General features: G+C 40.5%; 1 protein-coding gene across 1 annotated transcript in view; it reads left to right on the top strand.

Annotated features, from left to right (window-relative positions):
- The window catches only part of LOC128606242 (rho guanine nucleotide exchange factor 17), a 135,286-nt gene continuing 112,016 nt past the window's right edge, over nt 1–23,270 (top strand). Inside the window, exons 1-2 of the mRNA XM_053622279.1 lie at nt 1–544; nt 632–4,275. Of these exons, the coding sequence (XP_053478254.1) occupies nt 1–544; nt 632–4,275 (4,188 nt within the window). The remainder of the gene's footprint in view (nt 545–631; nt 4,276–23,270) is intronic.

Below are 23,270 nucleotides of genomic sequence, written 5' to 3' on the forward strand. Positions count from 1 at the left end.
ATGGCAGACAAGCAGACGCAGAGGAAAGCTGCGGTTTACCGGAGTGTCTCTTTCAAAAAGTTGCACAATTGGAAGGCCAATAAAAGCAGTCCGGGAGCCGAGGATCAGCGCCACGGCTCGAAGGATTTGGAGACTGGAGGAGCCCTTCCCCCTCCGGCTGCACAGCCCTCGGATATGCGCAGTGCTGCTGTGGCTAGAAAAGTTTCCAAAATTTCAGCAGCCAGCCTCTCGAGGGCAGAGCTGAAGAAGGGCTCCACTCATACCATTTCACCCTCAATCCGCCAGCTCTCAGAAAAGTTTGGAACAAACACAAATTCAGGCAGCACTTCAGTCCTTCAGTCTGCAGTTTCCAATAGGATTAGATCTCCGGATGGATCGTCTTCCCAGGACATTTCAGGATGTTTCCCTGATCAGAACAAAGATCTTTCAGGAACCCTGACCAACAAACTTTTGGATCATAAGTGTCAGGAATCCGTCTCTGGTTCGGATTCAGACGCAGGTCATAAACGGAGGGTTCGAAAGATCGGAGGTGGCATAAAGGCAGGTAAGAGTGATTATTCTGAAATCAGTGATGGATCTGACAGCTTTAGTGGTAACACTTTAAATTCAGAAGATGATATTTGTGTCCTAGGAATTTCGACATGCAAGTCTCATCGCCGCCATCGCTCTTCCCAAGGTGAAACTATTCATGTTGATTCAAGCTGGCCAAGCGTTACAAAAATTAGAGAGCTTTTTGGGGATGGTCACAAAACGAAGCACAAGTCAATGTCGGATGGAGAGGACTTGAGATCTGATGACTATCGCCATCACGGTTCATACAGCACAAAAGACAGTAACACGTCCTCAGACAAGAGCGACAGGCAGTCGCCACTGCAGCCAAGAGGACACTGGCAGGATACAAACAGCTCAGACCATGATGCTAACAAACAGCAGGGTATGGACTCTGATTTTAGCACAGAAAAGCATTCTAATGAAGGTGATCTGAGCGCTGTGACAAGAAGACTGCCAACGGATATAAGTAGAGTTGAGACTCACAAAAGTGGCAGAAAGGGCTGGACAGACAGTGACCTCCGACCCACTCCACCCACTCCTCCACCTCGCAGTAGTTCTGTTGCACTGCCTCTCAGGTCCCATTCGTGTGCTTACAGTGAGCAGTTGCAGGAGCAGAGACAGAGGGCGAAGCAGCCACAGCCATCAGATAGTTTGCATTCCTCACATAGCTCCTCAAAACCACAGACGGGCTCCTCCGTGGAATCGGTCAGCACTCGTGAGAGATTGAGCTCTGGAGAAGAGGAGGACGAATCTGGAGGGCAGACAGGTAGAAAAGCACTCTCATTTGTGCACAGCAGTGAAGGAATTGGCACACATATTTCAAGGAACAAGCATGATGCCTGGGCCAAACTCCCTCATAGGTCTTCAGGTAGTGAGGAAGACAGCCCAGCTGGATTAGCTCATCAAGTTCGACGTCGTTCTTTGAGGAAAAAGAAGAAAAGTAATTGTAGTAGAGAGAATGAGGAGTCTGATGACAGTGACGACCAGCACGTAATGATGGAGCACCTCGAGCGCCACCAGCGTTCATGTGATTCCCAAATGGAGGGACGTAGGCTTGACAGCTTGCGGTCTAAGGCTTGCTTTAGTGGGCAGATGTGGGAGAGAGGGAACATAGCTCGAGGTTCGTCTGTGGTACAGGACAGTTATAAGCACCTATGTAAAGCTTCTGAGGGACAAGTTGGCACCGGTAATGTCCCGTTTGTATCACGCGTGTCAAAGGTAACCATTCCCTCATTTCTCTCCACCCCCTTGGGGTCACGCTGTAGCAGCAGATATTCCAGCACTGAGACTCTAAAGGCTGAAGATCTTGTGAGTTCAACGTCTAGCAGAGCCTCATCTTCTGTCCTAAGCAAAACATATCATGGCAATGCTACTATGTACCGCTCACCTAGTTTTGGCCATGGAGACAATTTTTCTCGGGCCCCTGTCCGTGTTCGTCCCCGAGTGCTGCCTAGCTTGAATCAAGGAGAAGGCATTCCTAAAGCTGCAGAAAACAGACTTGGTCGCCGTTCTGTCAGTCATGAAAAAGATAAAGACAGAATATCCATGTCAAATCCTGATATTACTTCAGAAACATTGTCACTGCTGAGTTACCTGAAAACTGATTTATCAGAGTTAAGAATGAAGAAGAGAGGCCAAGAAGGTGAGGAAAGTCTGAACTCCAGCTTTCAGGGTGTCCAAAGTGCATCAACTATGTACAAAATGGGCTCAAGAACCTCAGCGTTGAACTCTAGACGGCCCTCACTAAAGGACCTCACTGCAACATTGAGGAGAACCAAATCTTTCACTTACTCAGAGAAACCATTAGGGTCAGCTGTGAGGAGTTCCTCTGAGCAAAGACTGGACCATGAAAGTGATGGAGATCGAGTAGTCATTTCTGATAGAGAGGTGGAAAGTGATGATTGTAGAGGTTGTTATGACTATGAAGAGCCAATGCCAACCCCTCTACAAGATCGCTACGTTCAAGAAGCAAGACAGGTAATAAGGGATATTTGTCAAATGAGTGCTAACAAGGATTATGATGATGATGAAGATGATGATGATATTTCAGGGTTTAAAAGAAATGGAAATGTTGACATGGTGGAAGATAAAGAAATTAATAAGATGAAGCAAGTGGAGGAGATGGATGGACAGATTGTAGATACTGTAAACAAAAAACAGGCTGATCTAGAAAGTGGAAAATGTTTACCTAGGGGAAATTCAGAGGAGAACATGTTTGTTGATAAGTCATTGGATGAACTTTCAGGACATGAATCAAGTCTGACAGATGAAGGAATTGTCACAGAGCCGGAGGCTGGCTCATATGGAGGGCTGCCCTCTGGAACCGACTTGCTAGGCCAGACGCTTACTGTTTGGACTCAGTCTGGACTGTATGAGGAACAGTCACCCAATCTGACACCGGAGAAGTCTCTTTCCACTCCTGTCCCATCTGTCAGGACAGAATATGAGGCAGTAGCTATAGGAGGAGATGTAAGCATCAGTAAAAATGTTAACCAGGCTTCTTCAGAGGCTCCGCCTACTCCCAGCGCTCTTCGAAGACGGAGAAAATTCTCCTCAGCTGCCAATAATGGCTCAGATTCCAGCAATGGCAGTAATGGGGAGTCAAATGGTGAGTCTGCATACCGCTCTCTCAGTGATCCCATGCCACATCGAAGTCGCTCGGTGGCAGAGGATGGCAATAACAGCTTTTCTGTGGACAGCAACCTACTTGGCTCACTCTCTCTAAACTCAAAGGTGGGTGTAAGTGCAGATTCTTCTGCAGCGGATCTGTCGGAGTGTACCGGCAGTGCAGCTAGTGACCTGTCAGTGTATAGTGACTCTCTGCGAGATTACAGCACTGTGATACAGAGCATAGTGCATGAACCCGGTGCAATGGACAAGCTCATTGATGAGAAGGCAAATGGAAAAGCAGTGAAAAAGAAGAGCTTTAGTGACCCCAGCAGACGGGGAGAACTGGCTTCTCCAGCACTTGAAGTCCAGAAACATCCTAAGGAACCTATTAACGAGTTAGAGCAGCCCATTCCTCCTTCCAGCAGTGAGCCAATCTTGTCGGAGCAAAGAGATGAGCTGTGGGAGCTGAACAGTGAGCAATGTCAGCGGTATTCCAACAGGAGGTCTCGATCCCAATCAGAGCATGTTTTGCCCTGCCACCTTGACCGCAATGGAGTTAATAAATTGGGAAACGAGGAGCCAAAGTTGCCCTTTGACCCAAAGCTGGCCCAGGTTTTGTCTCCCTGCATAAGTCGTCGCGGTTACAAGAAACGTACACACCGAGTCACCCATCAACAGTCTTGTGATGATGGGGACCAATTAGAGGAGCAGCAAGAGGATCAATCCTATGAAGATCATCTGGATCCTTCCAAGTCCATCCTGCCTCAGCTTCCTGCACCTAAAGTAAGGCCCAAACATGTACGCCATGCCAGCGAGCCTGCAACATTTGTGCCCATGACATCATCTAACCAGCAACGTAGCTCTTTCAAGAGCCCTGAACCCCAACAAGTCTCAAGACACAGACAAGGAGAGGGAACTCCATCTTTGGAAGATGTGACGGAACAATACATCCTGGCTTTGAATCCACCCGAGGGGTCTTCAGACATCCCTGCTGATGGAGCTGTTGTGGAAGGTACCAGCTCTGTTCCTGCAATGGCCACCATTGACCCCAAACTGCAGAGGAAGTCCAGTGATGAGCTGACCCAGGCCCCGCTTAAAACCAAGCCGCAAGTGGTAGGTGACATGTATCTTCGGTCATTTGAGTTTTATGCTTTAAGCTGAAACCAAGTGTGCCCCAAAGGCTAAAGATTTTTAGTTGATAAGGAATTGTACCTGTAATATTACTGTGTGTGCATGTGTACGTCAGAAGTGATATCCATGCCCGAAGGTCTCCTTTTGTGAAACATATTGCCTCGTATTCCAGTGAAGTGCTTTTATGGCACAAGATATTTTTGTCTGTGATTGTGAAAGATTACATGCAAACAATGGGCCAAATAGGAATCTTTTTCTTAGGAGATTTGTTTCTTCTGTTCCTCAGATGTTTGCTTCGTATGAATTTATGCCTTTTTGTGTGTGCATATGTTATTCTGATATGCCCCATATGCCTCACTTTGTTCAGTGCAAATGCATATTTCTTTCTCTAGCTGTTTTAAAAGTCATGCTCATTCTTTCCTGGCATGTTTTGGACAGATTGTTTTACCTCCTTGTGTATTTAGATAACAATTTAGCTCAGGGAACAGTTTGCTATAACATTTCTAATGAAATGTCACAGAAAAGTTTCTGTGAAATGTCCTCAATATGTTTTATATTTAAGAGTGCTCTACACTTGGGTATATATTGATTGAGATTTATTACAAAGTGTTACAGGTTTTCAGAGATTAGTTTCTTCTCTGTATGTGTATAATGAATCCACCCTTTTGTAGGGCAAGGCTAGGTCGTATTCTCTTTTAGCACCTTTTATGGTTGTGTACTTTCTCTAGTTTTTGTTGGTGCCTGGCTGTTCTTGATTCTTTGTGTGCTGCTGAAATTTAGGGCGCTGATTGTGATGGGTGCAAATGAATTACCTTGATTGATACTGTGTTGGTTAGCCAACATTCCTAGTTTGTGATATTTAAATGTTTCTTGTTTTCTGTTTAATGAAGTCATTATGACCTAGACAAGAGTTAAAATGCCTTGCTGGGCTTGACTTTCAGCTTGGATAATTTGGTCTAATCTGAGTCATCATTCACAGTAGTCTCTCTGTCTCCTACATGCATGCACACTGGGTTTGAGGCACAGACTAGGGCGCGCACACAATCTTGTTGCCAAAAGAAAAAGACACTGTAAAGAATTGAAAAAATAATATATGAAGCATTAGCACCTGATCATCTAAGCTTGTGTCTGGCAAATGAATAAAGGTTAGTGAAAATAAACACACGATCTGTGAACCTGAATAGAAAGCTCAGGAATCCAGCATCATGACCTTTTTATAATTTGGTTCCGTGTTTGCTTCATGAGTTGCATTAGAATCCTTCCACTTGTATTTTGAAATTGGTCTGTCTGCATCACAGACCATGTTTGCACATATACTGTTTCTGTGACAGAAGTCTCTCTGTAGTATAAGAGGCACACCCATAATTTCATAAGCACAAACTATAATTGCTGGAGTAGCATGCATATCGTAAAAACACTAACAAATGACATATTGGGTTAAAAATAAATAGTCTGTAACAAAAGTGATAAATAAATCACATTTTTTAATATAAAGTACAGCAATAGAGTTTGTCTTATTTGTCTTATTTTTATTCTGTCTGGAATATAATTTTTTCCAAACCCTACCTCACATTGCTATTGCATGCACTGAAAGGCTGAAAATCTCAAGCTTGACTGGTATTCTGTGAACGCACTTCAACTGGTCCTTTGAACCAGAGAGTAGTGAATCTCAGTCACTACTGTATCTGGTCAGTATTGTATCTAAAATCTGTTTGATAATCAGCAAAAAGCCGGATTTATACTGATTTGTTTACCTTAACCTTTTGACTCGTTCAAAAAGACATCATTGTTCGTGAGCACAACATACCTACACTGTACCTAGAAGAAAGGGAAAAAACCAACATAAAAACCAGCGCAATGTCTTAGTAAGGCGTTCGTCCACCACTAGCCTCCAGAACAGCCTCAACGTGCATTGACGTAGCTTGGATATAAAGTTTCCTTTCATTTGTAATTTGTCTGTAGCTACACAATACTTCTATGAAAGTAAGACATTAATTATAGGTAGCTGACTAGTGCTACACTAGGGGAGCTTACAATACAAATTAATGCAAAATAGTTAGCTTAGTAGTTAGCTGCTATCATTTTAAGTAAGGTCTTAAGTAAACTGCGAGGTTTAGCTTTGACGGGGTCCTCAGGGATTTATTTATAGGGATGACATCACCACACTGGGAAGCATTAGAGTTTGGACATGGTCTCGAACTGTTTGGGAGTGTGTACAACATTGAAAAGTTTACACTTCTGGTTGCCAGATGAAGAATACCATGTAGTTTCTCATAAAGCAGCTGAGTTTGTGGGATAATTCTCTGGATTTTCATGATTGCACCAGTGATGTAATCAGTACTGTTTATTGTGTTAGGTGAAGATTATCATTAGCAGAACCACTGGGTTTAATGGTTTGGGTGTATTGGACAGCAGTAATGATAAAAACAGGTGCACCCTGTTTTTATCATTACTGCTCCGTGTGTGTGTGTGTGTGTGTGTGTGTGTGTGTGTGTGTGTGTGAGAGTGAGAGAGAGAGTGAGAGAGAGAGAGTGAGAGAGGGGGGAGGGAGAGAGAGAGAGAGAGAAAGAAAGAAAAGGGGAGCAAAAAACCTGCTGGCTAAGCATTTCTTTTAGGAGTGTGTGACGCAAGCAGATGATGTGAACACCCAAACATACTTGTGGTTGACTAGGCGGAGGACACGTACCTTGAGCTCACCCCTGGAAGGGAGCAATTGGTGATTGTATTTTATGACATGAGCACCATAACTACTTGATCCCAGAGAGTGGAGAGGACAGTGATAGGAGGGAGGATAGAGCATATAGTTAGAAGAATGAACGAGAAGAATGAAAGGGTGTGGTGGGTTTTTTAAATTTATTTTGGAAACAAGAAAGGAGAGATGATGAGTTAACACCTATGTATGCTCATTGTGCTGTTGAGTTTGTGCACTTCATTTGTGAAATAGAAAGCATGCCTGTACTCTATGGACTGTAATTTAGCATCAACATCTAGAATTTGCTGAAATTTTCTTCCATCTGGTAAATACACACCATTGTGTGGCTATGATAGTGTGTGTGTGTGTGTGTGTGTGTGTGTGTGTATTTCTGGAGCCTTGGCCTGCTCCTCTGACAGCGCTGGTGTGGAGTGATCCTTTGCAGACAGGAAGCTGGGGAACAGAAACAGGAAGTTGTTGTGGTTACTGATGTACTTGACGAGTTGCAGGGAAGGATGCTGGGAGAATGCTGCAAGAGACTTGAAGGCCTGAAATGCTCTCTGTGCACTCTGCTGATCTCACACCCTCCTTGTACAATTTGAAATGATTCCCTTGGAGTGCAAGTCATTAACTGATCCACTCGGCACACTTTAACTGCTCCTTCTCACTAATCTTTAACTGATCCCTCCTACCGGTACAGTATTTACCTGACCCCCTTTTTACAGTTTTTAACTGATGATCCCCATCATATAGGCTTTAACTAATGTCAGACATATACAGATTGTGTGATCTCAATTTCAGGACCATTGTTAGCTACCTGGCTGCAAGGGTCTATATACAGATAGATAGGGTTTCTAATTTCCCAAATATTATCTATCATTTCTACATAGCTTATAACTAGTATTAAACAGTACTAAGGACATACGGTCCGTGATTCTATCTCAGTTCTGAGATTCACTGTAGTACAATTGTACTATTTGTACTACAATTGTAGTACATTGTAGTACAATAGTTAACAATTACCTTACAGTAGTCTATGATTAGCAGTGGCTGTTCCACAGGTATTAAGGTATGACCTTTGCCTTTGCCTGCTTTACCTTGCCCTTGACCATGACCAGGAAATTTTCCCTTGGCCTTGTTCTTTCATTCTGTCCACATTCTCCACACCTCAGTCTTTCTCTTTCCTCTTTAAAGCCAGTGAAGGAGGTGACGCATAGCCAAGAGATGAGGTCATCTCCTTCATTTTCTCTGCTGCAAGATTGTAGTGTGATATCAGGTAGAGAGAGAGAGAGTGAGCGAGAGAGAGCTAGTGAAAAGAGTGGTGGAGGGTGAATGCAAAAGTGAGAAGTGATATTGAGAGGACAGAAAAGAGAATGCACAGAAACAGCTGAATAGAACAGAATAGCGAGAAGAGAGAGTAGCAAGAGATGGTGGAGGAGAAGAAGAAGAGGGAATCTGGTGGCTCTTTTGTTTTCAGTTAATCAAGCTGCAGGAATGTGGCCTATCTTTTCTCTCTGCATAAGAGCCTTGAGAAGCAGACCGTGTGTGTGTGTTTCTTTTTAAGGGACTTTTTATGTGACCTACTTCCTTACTTTCTTCACTTCAAATAAAGAAATCAAGGGAGTATCAGTGTGTCACATTTCAGTAACCTATCAAAGACATATTTTTCTCCCACGTCCTTCTGTCTCGAGATGAAGGACATCACTTTATCAGCTCTGTCTACTGTTCTCTCTCTCGCTCACTCACTCTTTCTTTCTTTGTGTGTCTAGTATTAGTACAAGGTAAACCATTCTCCAATCAGAGTATGATTGGAGAATGGCTTGCTCTGTGAGTGTGTGTTTATAGCGGTCTTGCTTTCCACTTCACCTTCATCAGATCCAGCTAGCAATGAAGTCTTAAAGCTGTAAAGGGACCATCTGGCCAGAATCTTATTGTACACAATGTTTCACTTCAAAGTCAAAGGTGAAGTGCACTCGAACTTCAAGTGTAGATGCTCTGGAGCTAATGTAGCTAACAAATAAGGAAACTATGGTCTTATGGAATTAAATTTGTGCCAAAAGTATTGAACATAACTTTTCCAAAAATGAAAAAAAATATACAACGAGGAAGAAGAAAAGCACTCTGAAACTGAAAATGGTGAACCCAGTAGCAACAATTTTACGTGGTCTTCAAATAAACAACATTCTTTGACTGTTTTCTCAGCTTCCTTTTCGCTAATAATGGTTTACGGATTTGCTGCCAGAGTTTTCGTTTACGTTCCACAAGTTTACGTTCACCATTCTGGCACAAACCTCTCGTGTGGGCGGGGCTTAACAGTGATAAAGTACAAACTCTAAAACTATACAGAGAACCTGAAGTCTGTACTTCATGGTCAGGGAGCTGTCAATCTAAATCTCACTTGCCAATGGGAGTAAATCACTGTTAAGCCCCGCCCACACAAGAGATTTGTGCCAGAATGGCGAACATAAACTTGCTGAGTGTAAAAGGAAAACTCTGGCAGAGCATTCATAAACCGTGATTAGCAAAAATTAAGCTTAGAAAACTGTTAACAAAGAATGTTGTTTATTTGAAGACCATGTTAAATTTTTGCCCCTGAGTTCCAGTTTTCAGTTTCAGAATGTTTTTTTTTCTTTTTTCTCATTTTATGTTTTTGTTGTTTTTTTTTGAAAAGTTACGTTCAGTACTTTTGCCTCAAATTTAATTCCATATAGTCTCCAGATAACAGATCCAGATAACAAGGCCAACACAGGAGGCTGCTGTGCTTATCTATACTGTCATGTGTGAGACGCACATGCATGCGTGTACACACACACATATATACATTTGTCTTACTGTCCCTGAGAACCTTCCATTGACATAATTATTTATTTATTTATTTTTAATAAAAGCTGTCGTTTTTGAAAAAGCTAATTCCTTATGGGGACCAGCCAAATGTACAAATTGGGACATTTAGACCCAACCAAGATATAAAAACATGCTCCCCTACCCCCCAAAATACAGTTTGATGGAAACAAGCTGGCAGCAAAATTAGCAAACATTTATTTCTGCACATCTCTATTTTATTGTAGCAAGATGCAGATACAGTAAATAAAACTTAATAAATAGGTCACCATAAGTTAAAGTTTTCTTTCTTGTGAATATAAGCACAATGACATCACATGTAACTAATTAATTACAATAGAGCTAATAATAACTCTATTGTATGGTCTGAAATTATACACATATGATGTCAGTCTGATGTGAGGGACGAGCACTGAGATGACATGGTCTAGATTGAAGGCCCACAAGATGGTTTTGTGTGTGTGTGTGTGTGTGCGCGCACGCGCAGGCAGGCTTTTCTGTTATGTACTTCACAGACCCAGGCATGAGAAAGGGGCCGTGTGGTGATCAAGCCACCAGGGGGAGGGGGGCTCTCTCTTTCCCAGGGCACCTCTGGCAAATCTCCAGTGTGTGTGTGTGTGTGTGTGTGTGTGTGTGTGTGTGTGTGTGTGTGTGTGTATGGGAGTAAAGTTTTAAATTTCGGTGGGTACTGTGTGTCCCCACAAGAGTAGCAAAATCGGTCAGTTTTGAACTTCTGGGGACATTTAGCTGATATTCAGCTGTTCCCCACAAGGATATTATTATTATTTAATTAATTTCTTTCTCACATTTTTTTATTTTTTTTATTATTTTTTTTTTTTTAGAAACAAAGGGATAAAAGTTTTCTGTTTCGTTACCTTTAAAGTTAGGGTTAGATTTAGGTGCAGGCATTAATAACTATGTCAAAGGAAGGTCCTCACAAGGGTAATGAGGTGTGTGTGTTTTAGTTTGTTTCCTCTGATTGGTCCAGCCATCTGTGTTCTCACTAACATAAACAGGAGCAGAAGGGTGAGGCAGGAAAAGAGAGGGACAACTTTCTATCATTCATCTGGCTTATTATTCCTTGTCATTTCATTTTCTGTGTGTGCGTGTGTGTGTGTGTGTATATATGTATGTGTGCATGTGTTTGTGTGTGTGTTTTTGACCAAGCAAACGGAAAAGGCCTGTTCCCCAGTGAGGAAACATTTTGGAGGGAATTATCAGTACATTTCCTACATGTGTCCATCCCCCCTCTCTGTATGCATCTCTCTCTCTCTCTCTCTCTCTCTCTCTCTCTCTGTCCCCATGTCTGTAAATGGATAAAATGTGTCCTCCTTGGCAATCCAGTCGCATAACTCTCAGCATGAGAATTGCATTGAAGTTTGAACAACATGGACACCGTCGTTACTCCGATCAAGGAATCATGTTTCTCAGTGTGTTATTTAAAGGCTGAGGTCAAATAATAGACAACTGTCATAGAAGTGAATCTTGAGTGAGGATTATTCTCTCCTCCACCACCTGTTGTTCTCAGTTTTTCAGTCATGCTTTTCCTCCATTTTCTTCCACTTTCTCTTTGTCTTAGTTTCACTCGTGTCTTTGGCCCTCCTCCACAAGCACACACATACACACACACACACACACGCATTAGATGGGAACCACCCTTCATAATTACAGAGTCTGGATGCTTATGTAAGGGGAGGCCCTCTGAAACAGCACTTTCTGATGATGGTGTGTGTGTGTGTGTGTGTGTTTGCATTTCTGAGGATGTAATTTATGTGTACATTGTGATTGAGCAGAGTGTGTGTGTGTGTGTGGTTGTTTGTAATAAAACAGTTCTCATTTGGCCACGAGTGCAGTTGAATATTTGTGTGTGCGCGCACGCACTGATGACCACTCAGAAAAGGCCACTTTTTTCTTTTCTTGGTTCCCTCTGATGTGGTCTTGTCCTCTCTATAACTCCCGTAATCCAGCCTGAACAGCATTGTCTGTCTTTATGATGTGGAACAATTCAGTTTCACTCTTTTATTTATTTAATTATTTATTTATTGTTTTTTAAACCCAAGTATCATTGTTTTCCATGAGTCCGTAAGCATCACCTTGTGGAAAAATGACCCGAAGCCCCAAGAGAACTCCCTCCATATACTTGGATGAGTGTCATTCGGCAGTTCCATGTCTTTATTCAGATTTGAACGAGTGACAGATGTTTTCTACTTGAGTTCAATGTCTTCATCCATTTAGTTTTTTTATTTTTATTTTCCCACACCTTGATGTTGGTTAATGCCTAGCATAAAATGGTCTTAATTACACATTACAATAGCTTAGCAACATTTGCTACCAAAGCACATCATAGTGTTAAAGTTCACCTTAATATTACCTCTTCAGTATATGATTCTATATATACATTCTATATACATTAGAGTTCTACCGATAGTGGATTTTACAGATACTGATAACTAAGTTGGGCAGTACCTGCTAATAACTAATTAATCAACCGAAAGTTTTTTAAATGGTTACTGAATGAAAACATAATACTCTTAAGTAAAAATATTGCTGAATTTTATTACAAAAATAAACACTATTGACTGTACCAAAACTTGAATACTCCAAATAACAAATAAAAATAGAGACATCTAAAATTAATTAAAAAAAAACTTAAAATAACACAACAAAATTTTTCAGTGATAGTTTTTATTTTGTCTCTGGAGGCCGCTCCCATACTGTATAATGACGACTGACCCTTCTCAGCCGGTCTCACAACGGACGCAACCGGGAAAAACTATTGGTGTGGATTTTTGCCGATAACTGATAGTTCCAGCAATCCAGCAAGGCCTCTAATATACATGTTGTTTGACGTCAATAAACTATCCAAATTGGATAACGAACTAGCTTAATTTATTGTTATTTGATTAAAACCAGCAGCCAAGTATACTAGCATTACCTCACAGTACATTCGGTAAACTGCTTCAATATTATCAAAGTGCACCTATTATAGTTTTTCAAATATTACCTTTCGTGTAGTGTGTTATGTAGATGTTTGTGAATGTAAAAAGTCTTCAAGGTTTCAAAAATCAAAGCACATGACAAACGGAGTTATTGACTCCCAAAAGAAGGAAGCAATTCTGAACAGCTGAAATGAGTTGTTAGTAATTCCAGACTTTACTTCCTGTACTAACCTACATAGGTTTGTAATAAAAAGCCCCGCCTCTGGTCTTCATCAGCTGCTCGCAATCAGACTGAGCTGAAACTCGTTATGGTAGTGGGTGTTTCCTTTTTGAAACACGCTGATAGCGGTAGACCAATCACAACAGACTGGGACATCTGACCAATCAGAGGACAGTATGCTGTCTGAAAGGAGGAATTTAGAACGAATCCTTTAGAATGAATCATTTAACGAGTCATTTGTGACATGGGGGGGGGGGGTAATGCTGTAATTTAAATTATGAGCACATTAAAGTGTTTTTGACCTTGGATGTATATAAATCTATTGTATGAGACCTTTATAACAAAATTAGGCACGTTTCAAAACCATAGTAGGTGCGCTTTAAAAAAAAAATCAGGCTAATTTGCTAGTGTCATCGAGATAAACCTGGTACTGAGCAATAAAAGGAACTCCATTTGTATTTCGCTAATGTTTTCCTTGTTAACAATGGCAAACTCAGGGTTTTCAAATTTAATAAAGTTTCATGTTTAAACGTAATGCATTTCATGGTACTTCATCAGTGTAAGTAGTATACACAGATGACAGACGGTCTCTTCAGAATCAGGAGTATGCAGGTATGTGAAAATACTGACAAAACCAGACAAAAACACAACATAAAACTATCATACAATTCTCTTGATTACTAATTGCCATCATCCCACAGTTAACCAAGCCATGAATATAATAAAAAAAATGTTCAGGAGACTAGAATAATATCATTCATGTGCAATGCAAGGAGAGAAACCACAGTTCATAGATTCATAATATTGACCAATGCCTTGCTGACTTTTTGTTATGGGAGCAAGCATCAGAGTTCTGTCAGAGTCCTAGCTAATGCAAACTGTAGTCAGTCTAACTATATAACTATAATCAGTCCCTCATGCTAACCACACACTTACCATAGACACTTAGCTGATGTCGTCATGCTGTTTTCATACTTGAAGTGTTGTCTGGCTGCTTCTTGGACTGCAATCAGGCATTAATACTAACTATAGACAGGCTGTTATATACCTTGACTGTTCTCCGACTGAAAGTAACGAAAGAGAAAATAATGATGCTTTTGGCTAATACTAACTGTAGTCATCCTACAGACTCTTGACTGAGTTTGGAGAATGACCTTAATGCTGAGGTTGGAAAAAGTGAACACTCAGAGGAAAGCTAGTGCTCGTAATGCTGCTAGTGGAATATTAAAAGCTTTCAGCTACCATTTACCTTTTATACATAAATGCTTAGGGTTAACGTGGAATTAATTTGCACTACTTTTTTTCATTAATCTACTTTACGACTACAATGAATCTACAATATGACTATCGCATTTTTATGTAATTGCAGACAATCTTTTTTCAATATTCAATACTGTCGAGTTATCTACCTGTACTTAGTGAGGTGCACATCATACACACACACAAATCTGACTAAAAAGTGCAGAATATGGTACGTCCTCTTTTTTTTTTTTTTTTTTCTTTTGTCACCATGTTGGAGTGTTGAGTCTTGGACGCGTTCCAGTTTCCGTGTAGTCAAGGATGCAACATTAATACAAAGGTATCTTATGTTTTATAGAAACTTCTTACAGTTTTTCCACCCAAACACAGCCCTACTAGCTGTTCAGCATTGGAATAATGACATGAACCCATGTTCAGTCCTTAGCTATTTCCTCTCTGGAGTCCGAACCCACTCGCTGGCCCTGGCACACAAAGTGGTCTCTTTAGTGGCCGAGGGCATTACTCAGAGAGTGGGCAGCAGGGCCACAGTGTGTGTATGTGTGTGTGTGGGCTCACCGGAGCATCGGTCACTCTTGTCTGACTTGCATTCGCTCACTTGGCCTGGCAGGGCAACATGGGCACCCCTCACGATCCTTATCAGGCCTGCTTTTAGGAGAACAGCCAAGACCCCTGGCTCATGGCATCAGCTCACCGCTTTGCATGCTCCTCAAGACGTCAACGGAGTGATGTTAGAAAGACTTTTCCTCAGGGAAGTACCTCCTCCTGGAAGGGTCAGAACCATGGAACAAAAGACAGAGCTGGACCTCAGGCAGGTTCCAGTTTGTTCTCCTCTGAAAACATGATACCATTTTCCTAATCCTATAGCTAATGATGATTGTGTTCAGAATCATAGTTGGCACCTAATCATATGATTAGCTAGGAACTAGCATAGATAAAACTGCAGTCAAGCTGTTCTTAACATATGCTAACTTAAATCATACAATCGTGAAGTCAGAGTAGAACTGAACACTTAGCTAATGCTAAATAGTTGTTTTTTTTTTATTGCAGACAGACACTTGGCTAATGTCAACTAAATACAGGCAGTTAATGCTAACTGAAGTCATGCCATACAGTGACTCATAGCTAATGCAAAATGTACTCAGACTTTGTATTCAGACTGCTATTGTTATGTTTTTGTTTTTTATTACTTGGTGAACCTTAATAGCTTACAGTGTAGTTTTGCATTAAAACAGACCCATGTTGTGTTATTGTGGGAAATGTCTGTCAGATGTGTCATAGAGGATTCTCTGGTGGTGTTAAGATTAGATACTTGACAGCAAAAAAGCTAATGACTGTTATTGAGGCTAATCCTCTAACCCTTATCCATTAGGTACTGCCACATCTTGACTAGGGACATGCTGATGTGAAGTTTTACTATCAAAATATTTGCCAAGCTGCACCACAGTTTACAATATGTAGTTTTGTTATTTTTCAAAAAATATGAAAGAACCATGATTTTTCAATCAGGTTCCTGAGTCAGTGTTAAACACTTATGACGGAATTCACAGCCAGTGCTCTATCATTGTTAGGTTGAATTTTATGTGAAATTTGTACACTTGCATTATATGCCAACTCATATACATCAAATGTTATTGCACCCCAAATTTTGGTGACGAAAGAACCCTGCTGAACAAAACAATAGAAACCATCACAGAAATTCTTAGGGTTTCCACTACAAATACCATTACAAACCATCAGTTGTTAACCATTAAACCCTTACCATTATTGGTCCTTAATGGTATCCAAAATATTTTACATGTCACCAGTAGAAGGCAACAGATTACCAGTAGAGACCCACAGGGACCATTACAGTTTCCATTACAACCAATACAATTCCCATTATAACCATTTCAAATTCTATGAGGGTTTCTATTGTTTTGCGGGGGGTTCAGCAGAGAAATCTGATTCCATGGGGACATGCAGCCAATCAGGGGAGAGAAAGTGAGTCCAACACAATCAATAAAAGAAAAATGGATTCTTGATTTTGGGAATAGTAAATAACACTCATCTGAATTATTCTCATTGTGGAATTTGTATTGCTACACAGTTGCAGAGACATTGTAGCTGAAGATATACAGATAGCTGAGTAGTAGATAACTAGTTGAGTTAGCTGGGGGTTTTTTTTGTATTTTTGTACTTCAAACTTGGTTATATTGCTATGTATATTTAATCTACCATTCAGTGTATTTTAGTGAACAGGTGTGACAGTTTTGCTCTCTGCAGTATATTTTAGCTATATGGCTAAAATTAGCAGGCGAGCATACTTGCATTGGCGTTGGAGATGCACATAGCTTCTGGAAAAGTAATTTAGCTAGCTAGAGTTAGCAGGCTAGCTGACTTGCATTGAACTTGGAGATGCACATAGCTTCTGGAAAAGCCCCTGTATTCATCCCACAGTCCAACTCCGAGCAGATGCTCTGTGAGATTACAGTGAAGCGACCCTTTTCCCTTCAATTAGAACTTCTAATTTACTAGCTAGCTAATGTTAGTTGATGTATTCATTATGTGTTTATGATGGAACATAATGAGCACAGTTACTCTATGATAAGTAGCTGATGCATGGGCACTGCTGCTGGATCACACAGTCACAGTATGAGCTAAATGAGTGATGGAAGCTAAAAGACAAGCTCTTGTTGAAAGTAGGGGATTTTGCTTTTCTCTAATAGTCATTAAATATAAAGTCACATCATTGTACATTTTTACTCTCATAACATTTGTGTAATATGAAAACAGCAGCAGATCACAAATGCCTTGGACACATGCAACCCAGTAAATAGTATGTCAGGACACCTTTGATGTCTTCACTTACGCATACTGCTGGTACGAAGTATACATTTTGGAACGCATCCTTGAATTTTTATTCTGATTCTTTAATTTGCTTGCAGTTGCATTTTTCTACCAGAGAGGGTGAAATTTCAGCAGGTTTACACAATTGTATTACAATTGTAATGAAATTCTTAGATAATGCCAAATTGCTAGGTTTTTCTACGTTTTGCAGAACTCTAGTCCAGTAAACGGATTATAGTATTACATTTCCTGGCAACGCCTTCAGATCTAGCTAATGTAAGAAGACCTTATGCTTCCTTATAAGTGGAAAAATTGAAAAAAAAGAAAACCCTTTATCAGAACACAAGCTTTGCAGAGAAATGCTGCCTACCTAGGCACATTCCTCCTGAACGAAACAAAGGGGTAGTGTACTTACATGCTAACATTCTTGTGCTTGTTAAATATCATGTTATATTGCATAAACAATTAGCGGGTCATGTCTAATCTAAAGTGACATCAGGCTGACATCAGGAATTGCGAATGCCACCGCTGTTTTTGATTATCCATGTTTGGGTTTCACGCCATGTTACGAGGCCTCAGGGGTGATTTGCATGCCTCTTTGGCACCATGTTTGACAGTCTTGAAATAGCCCTTGTTTTTTGTTTTCCTTTTTCAGCCTGAGCTCATTCTCTAGCTTGGCCCCTGAAAGCCTTAAGATAGAAAAATATATTCGCTAGAAATACATTCGAGACAAGAAATGAAAACAATTGGAGGGCTGGAATGGAAGCTTGGCACATGGCGGGCAGCAGAATCATGGTGAAGGGGCCCAATTTGTGTAGAAGGGAGACTGGCACAGTGCCTCCTGTCCAAAATACCCCCCACTCCCACTGTGTCTAGGGGAATTTGAGGATACTAATTTTCTTTGTGCTTGCTACATTTAGACTGTGTATAGTTGGCACAGTTGTGGTACAGACTTTTTTTGTGGTGTTTGTTCAGTGCCATTTGAATGCATATGCATTTTTATCCGATCTGCCTCATCTTTTTTGTGCTTTTGTGCTTGGCAGCACTGTTTGTGCTTTCTGTAATTTCAAAGAATTTCATGGTAATTCTACAGACTGCCGACTGGTGGCCATGTCTCTGAGGGGGTCATGTAGGTCCACATATGAACTCAGACACTCATGTTACCCAGAGAGCTAGCATTAGTAGTTGGGGGGGGGGGGATATATATATATGGAAACTGTTCATACACCCCAAATAGATTGTTGGCTTTTTTGACATATTCGGACAAGCAAACGTGATCATCTTTGAAACAGTCCTTTAATGAAGTTGATATACTTGAACAAGCTTTTTCAATCATTTATTCAACATGAATATCAGTAGATGTGATATTCTTATGTGCAAATAGTAAGTACACCCTTGGCCTCAGAAGCTAGTATTACCCCCTTTAGCAGAAATAACTTCTTGTAGGCATTTTGCATAATTGTTCAACAGGATTGCTGGAATTCTTGACCATTCTTCCATGCAATATTCTTTCAGTTGCAAGATGTTTGAGGGTTTTGTTGCATGTACTGCCCGTTTCAAGTCCCCCCTCAACATTTCGATGGGATTCAAATCCGGGCTTTGACTAGGCCATTCTATAACCCTCCATTTCTTCTTTTTGAGCCATTCCTTGGTGGATTTGCTTGTGTGCTTAGGATCATTATCCTGTTGAAAGGTCCATTTTTGGTTCAACTTTTGGACAGATGGCCTCACATTATCTTCAAGCACTCTTTGATATGATGCACAATTCATAGTTGAATCACTGAATGCAAGCTGTCCAGTCCCTGAGTCAGTGAAGCAACCCCAAACCATAACATTTCCACCACCATGCTTCTGAGGTGCTTCTCCTGAAAAGCTGTCTTTGGTCTGCCCCAAACATGTCTGCTGTTACTGTTGCCAAACAACTGTACCTTTGATTCATCTGTGCAGAGCACATTATTCCAAAAGGCTTGGTCAATGCAGGTCAAATTTGTGCAATCTTTTTCTGATTCAAAAAGTATGTACCTGGCCACCAACAGTTGCAAGACTTACTAGCAGATCCGGTTATGAAATTTTGGAGTTCTTGTAGACTTCCTTTTGCATCAGATGGTCTGTTCTTGGGCTGAATTTGCTGGGATGGTCGTTTGAAACCTGCACCATTTGTAGATTATTTTCCTTACAGTGGAATGATGTATTTCACATAATTTGGAGATCTTTTTAAATCTCTTGCCAGACTCATAGGCATACACAACCTTTTTTTCCTGAAGGCCTTGTAGAACTCTTTAGATTTTGGCATGATGACACCTCACACCTCAATAGCAAAGGGAACACCAGACACTAGATATGAGGGGGGAATAAATAAGGCATGTTTCACCTGCACTCCCTAAGCAGGTTCTAATCACTGGCACTCAATCTTCAGCACCCGATTATAATTGTGTGGATTTGAGTGTGTGATAAATGTAGGCATGTACTTACTTTGTCAGTGTGACTGATCTGCTTTTTGTTCTTTTAAATTGTGAAAATTACTACAAAATGTCAGTTTTATGTGTCATTTGATAGTGTATCACCTTTATTAATAGGCACTGTTTCAAAGAGTTTCAAATGTTTGCTTGTCCAAATATGTATCTGATGTTTTAGGTCATATTTATGCAGATATGTAGAAAATTCTAAAGGGTTACAAATGTTCAAGCATCACTGTATGTAACCTTGTGGCACAGCATAAGCAGAAGCTAGAAAAAGATGCAGAGGTTGGCTTCACATGTCACAGAGAAAGCACCTATTTGCCCCACTGTCCCCAGGTTGTTAGTTGTTGTGTGGCAGGTCAGAGTTAGCTAGTGGTAGGGAATTGGCGAGACCAAATTGATTAGAAAATGCTCTCAGAAATCCTGTCAAGTTAACTTATGTTGGGTAGCTGTCTAAGGAACTATGAGAAAATACATGCTAATAACTTCTTCCTTCGTACTTGAATACTTCCAGACATGGATGAAAGACATGGCCACGTTCCCATCTGTGGACTTCAAGTCACGCACACTCAGAGCTGTTCTTATTTCTTTATATGAACTCCAACACACATGGTATGATCTACGATCTGATTTGAATATAGACCTTATTGTCACATCCTGGTTAGTATTGGGTCTGACAACAATGAAATGAAAATACAGCAGTGTAGAAATTAATATGTGGGGTAGTTTGGATTTGTTTTTTATACTCCTTCTACTCATGTTCTGGCAGAAATATGAGCATTACAATGTTGAGAGTTGGCTGAATAAGAACCAACAGGCAAAGTGAATAGGGGGGGAATCAGAGACACTATAGAGACTTTATAGAGATCATACACATACACAGTCTTACAAATCTATGACAGGACAAAACAAACTTTACGTTTTGGCTATAAAGACGAATGATATAAACAAGACACACGATTGATTATGTTGGTACGTATTGTGTATATATATAGTGAAGCCTTGATGTTTATGATAGAAGGTTAGCTTTCAGTATTTAGACTGATATATTTTGTGTTGGTGGAGTGTCTCAATATCCAGTGATCTTAGATTGGTCAGGATGAGCACAGCACATCATAAAAGTTAGGGATTGGCTAAGAGTTCAGCTGCATTGTATCATGATCTATTGGTATTGCAATTGTAAGGTCAGTATTGCAACAAGTAAGGAATAAAATAATGGTGCATGCTGTGATTTAAAATAACTGGCCTGACATGAAGCGGAGTAACTGTTGATTATTTCCAATAATTGCATGTGCTTTATTGTTCTTGTATCACAGCAATTTGTTAAAGTTAACAATTTTATATTAAATAAAGATGCATCATACTTTTTATCCATTTATAGTTATATTTGATTATGTTGAACATCTGTCAAACCACCTGGTTCCTGCCATTGCTTGTATCAGCTGTAAACAATTGTTCCTTCACCAATTCTTTTTATTTTCTCTCCCTTGAAGTTAATGAGACGAAAAAAAAAAAAATATATCCTGTCATGTTACTGAAAAACAGCTAATTCTTCTATCCTTTTCTGTTGAAAAACTCAAAGGAATATATTTATCTCCAACTGTTACAAAGCGCTGAGACTAGAGACTCCTTCCAAAAATGCTAAACAAACATTTCTGTGCAGAAAGGTTCACATATTATTAGTGATTATTATTAATAGTAGTAGTAGTAGTAGAAGTCGTATTAGAACAAGAATTTTAATATAAACCTGTGATTTGCGTTGGAGCTAGAACTACTGTGATGAATCAGAATAGAAAAAAAAAAACCACTCTGCATCTCTGTGGTATAATCAGTAATAAACAGTATATTGAGCAGCCCTAGTTGCTATGTAGAGGGAACACAGTGAACAGCCAAGGCTTCATCTGGTTCATGGTGAATGCATTGTGAAATATTGGACCTGCGTACCATATGTTTTTACTTCAGTACTTAAGGGATGGAAAACGATAGACATTACCTTTATTAATAGCCTTGAAAACATCATACGACATGATGGAGAATTATTCAAAGGCTCTAATCATCAGAGTGGGTGGAGAAATCCAGTAACTCGGATTCAGTGCGACACCATAATGGTAGCAACATTTCCTTTACAGACCAGAAATGCATTTTGCTTCAATTTGCCAGTCTAAAGACATTTCCAGAATCTATTTTTGGATGCACCTGCACAGAGCAGTGACGGTTATAGGGCTGGAGTTCCTCTCCATTTCACAAATCTGATGTCTGATGCAGTTGTTTTTGTAAAATTAAAACAGGCTGAACACTGTGAGGCATTATAGACAGAGGATAGATTGTATATAATGTTGAAGCATGAAGGGGGCACATTTGCCTCGCACCCCCAGGGTTGGGGGTTTGATTCCCACCTCTGCCCTGTGTGCATGGAGTTTGCATGTTCTCCCCATGCTTCGGTTGTTTCCTCCGGGTACTCCGGTTTCCTCCCAGAGTCCAAACATATGTGTCGTAGGTTGATTGGCATTTCCCAATTGTCTATAGTGTGTGTACGATAGTGCCATGTGATGGGTTGACACTCTGTGCCCCGAGTCCCCTGGGATAGGTTCCAGGTTCTCCGCAGTCCTGTGTAGGACAAGTGGTATAGAAAATGTGTGTATGAGTGTGGGTTATAATGTCCGTTATCACAAGCTTGTATACCAAAAACATTATTTACAAGTGAGACAAATCCATCAATAACAACTAGCAAATTATACCACAGCACTGTTGTATTCTTGAATCAGAAGGTGTAGACAGTGGAAGCTTGTCCATAGGGGCAGGTGGAGGCCAGTAAATAATTGGAACTAAATCCATAAACAAAGGCAAAGTGCAAGTGCAGACCATGGTGACAGTGTTTCCCACTCAACAAGAGTGGGAAACATAACAGCACGGCTCTAACAGTAGTTCTGGCTGTTCTGGTTATACTTTACATATTGACTGATCGTTTCTTTTTAAATAACTACTAGAATAAGAACAGTTAATTGTAGTGGACACAGACTTTTGGTTCTGATTTGATACATATACAGTATGTGCAGCTTCAATTCATGACTTATCATTCTGTAAGTAGAGATTCCCCTGGCCTCTGGCTAAATCCATCTGGATCGACATCCTAATCGCTGTAATTTCACAGCTAATGATGATTGGAATAATGATGATAATCACCGATCGTGTATCTGCTCGTGTGTGAAGGCGGGACATAGAGGCTTACAGAAAGATAGGTCTGTCAATCTGGGATGGCACAAGATCCTGCCATTATCCTCTGACTGACGTTGCATGAATAAGGAGTCTGTTTCTTGGATATCCTAATAGGATTGCAGAGTTTTTGATTGCACAGTGTGTTTTAGGAGACTTGCACTAGATTTATGGCATTTAAGAGCCATTTTATTTCACTGTTAAAGCCTTATTGTGTGGACAAAAATGGTCATTCACTTTGGCTTTAAAGTGGGCCAATGGACCCTTTTTTCCCACTGTTAATTTTGTCTAGAAGACACTGACATTTTTATTCTGGTAATCAGGTCACCTAGTACTGTAACAGAGGCTGAAACTAAATGCTAAAGTGAAACTAAATGTGTGTAATAGAGTTGCTCCTGTGTTTAAATGAAACCATTACTCAAACTTACTGTTCAAGTCTAGAGAACATTGTTCTTAAACAGCTGGGAAATATAGGCAGTTGCCAGAAGCTAGCTGAGTAATTAATTAAAAATATTTAGCTAGCATAA

Source organism: Ictalurus furcatus, chromosome 4 (genome assembly GCF_023375685.1).
Source record: "Ictalurus furcatus strain D&B chromosome 4, Billie_1.0, whole genome shotgun sequence".
Lineage (NCBI taxonomy): Eukaryota > Metazoa > Chordata > Actinopteri > Siluriformes > Ictaluridae > Ictalurus > Ictalurus furcatus.